Source organism: Armigeres subalbatus, chromosome 2 (assembly GCF_024139115.2).
Source record: "Armigeres subalbatus isolate Guangzhou_Male chromosome 2, GZ_Asu_2, whole genome shotgun sequence".
Taxonomy (NCBI): domain Eukaryota; kingdom Metazoa; phylum Arthropoda; class Insecta; order Diptera; family Culicidae; genus Armigeres; species Armigeres subalbatus.
Genome location: NC_085140.1, coordinates 463,810,046 through 463,816,045, shown reverse-complemented (window position 1 = coordinate 463,816,045; position 6,000 = coordinate 463,810,046). Strand labels below are relative to the sequence as shown.

Below are 6,000 nucleotides of genomic sequence, written 5' to 3'. Positions count from 1 at the left end.
GCAGGGACAAGACGACGTGGAGCGCAGCGAGCGATATGGGCAGACCAGGTGCAGAACGACTTGGCGAGCGTGGGGCGTATTCGAGGATGGTGAGATGCGGCCTCGAACCGTGTATTGTAGCGTCAAATTTTTGATTCAGTGTTATCTGTTTAGATATAGACTAAATAAATGAATAGAACGAAGTTAGAAAGAACGTATAGGCTCATATGCCTAAGAGTTGCGAGCGCGTACCGTACCGTGTCGCACGATGCACTTTGCGTCATCACCGGTATGATGTCTATTGACATCGTTATCGGTGAAGACATAGAGTGCTTCGAAATGCGCGGCACGAGAGGCATCCGTAGGACTGTCAGGTTGGCCTCAAAGGTCAAATGGCAGCGTGCGTGGGGCAGTTCCACTAAGGGTAGATGGACACATAGGTTGATACCGGAGATAGGTACGAGGTCAAGAGGCGCCATGGGGAAATCACTTTCCACCTGACCCAGGTCCTTACAGGCCATGGCTGCTTCAGACAGTACCTACACCGGTTCGGACACTCGGCCTCGCCCTTTGAAGCATTACTTTCTGGTTGTATCGAAGGGACTATGGGCTTGGCGGCAATGGAAACGGTTTAGCGAGTCGGGGATGTAGTCCTGCCTCCCTCGTTTGCTATTGGAGGTGATCCCTAACCCCGCACTTCCTGGACAACCCAGGATGTCTGTTGCAGATTCCCCCTCCATTGCTTAGGAAGAAAAAAAAAACACACACACACACACGCGCATGGTGTGTGAAAAATCACTTAAATGTATTTTGACAGATACGTATTTCGACCTCAACAACCTCAACTGTTGAGGTCGAAATACGTATCTGTCAAGATACAATTAAGTGGTGGAATTAAATGGGATTGTACACACTCGTCTTATGACAAGTGTTCTACAGACTAGTTTTTAGACAAATTATCTTCTGATACAGCCTAACGATCTCTTGTAGAGGGACGTTGAAATATATGATTAATTGAATATCATTGGAGAAGTCGTTTGCAACTGTGTATTTGCGAAACAACAGTGCTGAAATATTCAAATGCGCGCGCATTCTTTAGTATACCAAAAAGTGTTACCAATGATCTTCCAAATCGTACATGAACGGCAGTTAGTTTTGCGATCTCGCCGGTGTCAGTCGAATATATTGTAAGTAGAAAGTGCCGAGTGCTAAAAATAAAGGTTTTACCATTTGAAGAGAATAGTGCCACATAATTATTTCCAACGAAGTATCTCTCAAAATCTCATCAGAAATTATTCTCAAACTATATTGATTTTGAAATCCAAATCTGATGGAAATGTTACAAAGAGTTACAGTGTATATTTTATGTGATAACTGAAGATTGCAATGCGTGAAGTTGTAGGTTATGTAATACAAATGGTGAAAATTTCAAATCCTCTAAGTTTGTGTTGTTCTTAGGCTGAATGCTTTATATGTGTTTGAATCGAATGTGATAATATAAACAAGTTCAAATCAACTAGTAATTGAAGTGTATATAGTGTCTGGAAGGATTAGTGCTATGGGGTATACACGAAAAGATTGCTTAAATAGTAATGACGGTCCTCGCAAAAAAATAGATTTCAAGCGTGTTTTTCTTTCTACAAATAAAAATATCACAAGGTGAAACATCGGCATACGTTGAGCGCAATTCATATCTGATATTCAACCCAAAAATAGAAAAAGGAAACATGATGAAAAATAGGATATTTTTGTAATTTCAGTCCAATAGCAGATGATCTGTGCTAACTTCATCGTTTTCACATTCATGAGAAAAGTGATAAAATTGAATTCGAAGAGTGGTGAAGGAGACGCGTATAGTATCGCGTTCGGAAGCCAAGGATAAATAATTCCACCGAAAGGAATGATAAAATTGATTTTTTTTATTTAAATTGAGAATGCAACTAAGTGAAAGTGTATGAAGCAAGGAACCACGCACGATAAAGCACGACAGCATACAAATTGGAAATGCCTACCGAAATACAGCAGACAGAACTTTCTATTTTTAACATATATTATACATTTGTAGCACTTTTCGCTACGAACGTTTCCTCCAGATTTGTGTCAGAGCATATAAATATCTCAGTCCTGAGTGACGTCAAGTGCCTATTTTTATATTGCTAATTCAGATAAATAAATATATGTATATGTATATTTTCGCATGTTGTTGCAGTTCATAAATGAGTGAAAAAATCGGTGAATTCGCTGGAAAATTCAGTTAATAGAAGATGTCTGGTCCACCGAATATCAACAGTGGGCCGACAAGTGGTAGCGGACGAGGACGGCTTCGAACGCCCCCACCAACTTATTTTCGGTCACCATCTCCGTGGGTCCCTCCTAGATCAACACCAATTAGACAGCATTTGTCTCCATTACATAATACGAGTGAAACTCAATATGCGTCGCAGTACAATGCTACACCAGTTTACGTAGTTCAGCCAATCTCTAGTTATCAATACGTAGATATCAATGAAACACAGAACCAAACACCTGTTAACATCAGGTATTCAAATAATGCTGCGCAAAATTATGCAAAAATACAGGAAACGCATGGCGCTAGTACAGCTCATTTTACAGAAAGTCATATGAATAAAGGAAGGGATAGTACCCAATTATATCAGCTGAAAAACACATCACAGCCGAAACAATTTGCTAATGTTACATCAACTATCGGTAACTATGATACACCTTCTTCACAAAGAAGGCAAACAACGCCTCAAATGTTTCCACCGGATTCAAGCATGCAAAGACCACACTCAAGAGGTCCCAATATCCGCCAGAATGTTCCATCCTATCAATATCAAACTAATTTTGAGCAGTCGTTAAGCATCGAAACTGATCATAAACCACAATACGTCATATATGATTGTACTGGGGAAGCTGGACCATCAACCGCAGAAATAATAGCAAATCAATCGCAAGACTACGTGGATGAGAAATTAGCCGAATACCAAGCCACTATATATTTATTACAAGGTGAGTACACATTTAACAATTTGAAGAAAAAAAAAACCCAGATTAATCCACTTAGCGGTGATGGTGCCTTTCTCGTTCGTTCAAAAGGTTTGGAAAAATCTAAAATAACTCCAATATGTGGATTGGTCTTATTTTTCATATTTGTTTATATGCATAAAAAAAATTCTCGCCAAACGCAATTTGTTGCAAACAAATCGGATGAGCATAAGAGCAAAAAATGGCATTTTATTTTGTAGTTTTAAAATTAGTATTTTCGCCATAACTTTTGACCCAATTGTACGATCCGGCCAAGTTTCTATAGGAAACAATGGGACAAGATTCTGCGTCGAATGCAATCTGTTGCGAGCGACCTGAGAAGCACACATGTTGCACATCAATCACAGTAACTTATATATGACCGGATTCAGTCACAATATGGTTACTGCAACCAGATTTGTTGAACGTGTGTTGCTTGGGATAGATGAAGTCTAAGTGCTAAAAAAGTGAGCTAGACTTTTTTGAACTCTGTTTCACAATAAATAGTAATTTTACCATAACTTCTAAGCCCATAGTCCGATCTGGCCAATTTTCAATAGGAATCAATGAGACATTCTGCGTCGAATGCAATTTAATGCGAGCAAATCGGTTGAGGAAAAGTACCTGAAAAATGAGTGACATTTTTTTAGCGATTTTTCCATAAAAAAAATGGTAAAATTTTCGATCCCGCGATTTTTTCGTATGAATTTGTATTTTGGCCATAACTTTCGATCCCATAGTCCGATCTGGCCAATTTCAAATAGGAAACAATGGGACAGGATTCTGCGTCGAATGCAACTTGTTGCGAGGTTGAGGATAAGTGCCCGAAAAATGAGTGACATTTTTTGAGTAGTTTTGCGCACACACACACATACACACACACACACACACACACACACACACACACACACACACACACACACACACACACACACACACACACACACACACACACACACACACACACACACACACACACACACACACACACACACACACACACACACACACACACAGACACAGACATCACCTCAATTCGTCGAACTGAGTCGATTGGTATATAACACTATGGGTCTCCGGGCCTTCTATAAAAAGTTTGTTTTTGGAGCGATCATATAGCCTTTACCGTATACTTAGTATACGAGAAAGGCAAAAAAGACGGACATTTTGAATTACATACAAATACTTACACTTATGAGTCCTGCACACCTCCGAAGGTGCAAAGGGCAGACTTGAAAGATCTCCATCCTGAGTGATAACCAGCTATCGCATTGCCCTGCTCTGGCAAGTTAGACTTCGGTCGACTCTTTTATTTCTGTATTGAGTCCTCGCCGCCATGAGTCTCTGGAGCTGCCTCTGCTGCGGTGTCCTACTGGGTTCCCCACTCCCCACTTGCTGTTGTTACCGATCTCTTGTGACAACGAAGATGGAGCTCGTTGTTTGAGATCCATTTGTGAGGCCACCAGGCCCGAATTATGTACCATAGGCATCAGTTGATGAACTTCCACAGCCGTTGACTGTTCTCCACTGATACACATCATGTTTCTCTAGCTTGTATCAGCATAGATTATACGATACTAAGCTCTCAAAGGCAGCCCTTGCTTTCTTGATCCATGCGCTTATGTCGCTCTTGGTACCGCCGTCTGACGCCATTTGGCTACCAACATATTGGAAGCTTTAAACATTCTCCACTGATTACAAATACGCTTATTAATAGGCTTAAAGTAGTGCAAGGGATTGTTCACAGGAGAGAAGAGTAGGATTTGATCGGAGGAAATAATAAATAAGTTCATGGAAACATGAGTGAAATTGAGTTTAATGGAAAAACAGCTCCTAAATTTCAAATCCGACAAATTTCAAGTCCAACCGTCTAAGACGAATTAAGTACAACTGTGTAGTAGTCTTCAGTGTCTCGTACTTGACTCGACTCAAATAATTGGTGGAATTAAATTGAGAGTACTTAATTCGTCTTAGACGGTTGAAAACATTCCATTAAAAGAGCTTAATATATTTTTCTGAAATTTCAAGCCACCGAAATCGAATGAAATAATGCATAGTGGGTACAAAATACGCCCATAATGATTGATTTTGTTTAGATAATAAAATTTGGTTTTACACTAATTTGAACATGAACTATTGATATTTCCATTTTCACTTACCACAATGTCTATCTAGTTTCAGAAATCTAGTTTCAGACATAGTAATTATTTTTCACTCCGGGTAGCTAATACTCGGAATATAGGCAATTAACTTTGATTGTACTGAACTTGAGTGACGATCTCTTCCTTTCTTATGTGGTTGGGATTAGGGATCTTACATTCATATAGGATCCCCAGTCGAGATGAGATCTGACGACCGAACTGGTACGATCACACAATCCTACTTCATTGAGCGCAATTGTTGATGAAGCTGTGTGTGAATGCCAGACATAACTAAATAGTCATCCTACTCGATTGGCATTGCTCAAAAGCAATAGGGGAAGTGTACCGGTTTTGCCACCTTAGTGCCTAATTTGGCCAACCCTGAAAAATGCATATTTTCCAAAAACTATCGATCATTTTCCACAGCGAAGAAGCGTAAGGGATGTATCTCCTGTTACAGCTAATAAAACCCTCGGAAATTACTTTATTCTCGGAGTTATGCGACTGGCCAAATTAGGAGCATGGCCAAAACTGGTACAATTACCCTACGTGTGAAAGAGTTGGTTTAAAAAAAAGTCTGATGAATCGTTGGAAATTTGAACTTATCAGTAGCCTTCTGAGCTGCGAAGGTCGATGGAAGTTCTCCATATCTTAATAGGGAAAGCACCAGCGCACCGAAGGAAGTGGTTACCCTTTGTTACACCCTCCAATACATTTTTCGAACTAAATCTTTCACATGTTGTGCAATTGCATAAATCGCGTTTCAGCATAGGCGTAACTAGAGTCTCGGTCTAGGGGGGGCCATAGCACCAGCTTGTGGGATGTAATTTTCAAAGGCGATTTAAAACACTGT

At 40.1% G+C, this 6,000-nt stretch overlaps 1 protein-coding gene across 3 annotated transcripts in view; it reads left to right on the top strand.

Annotated features, from left to right (window-relative positions):
* Positions 1-1,141: 1,141 nt before the first annotated feature.
* The window catches only part of LOC134213892 (muscle-specific protein 300 kDa), a 154,947-nt gene continuing 150,088 nt past the window's right edge, over positions 1,142-6,000 (top strand). For all 3 annotated transcript variants that reach the window (XM_062693354.1, XM_062693353.1, XM_062693355.1), the window contains exons 1-2: positions 1,142-1,166; positions 2,189-2,991. In XM_062693354.1, coding sequence (XP_062549338.1) covers positions 2,244-2,991 — 748 coding nt within the window. In that variant the 5' untranslated portion in view covers positions 1,142-1,166; positions 2,189-2,243. The remainder of the gene's footprint in view (positions 1,167-2,188; positions 2,992-6,000) is intronic.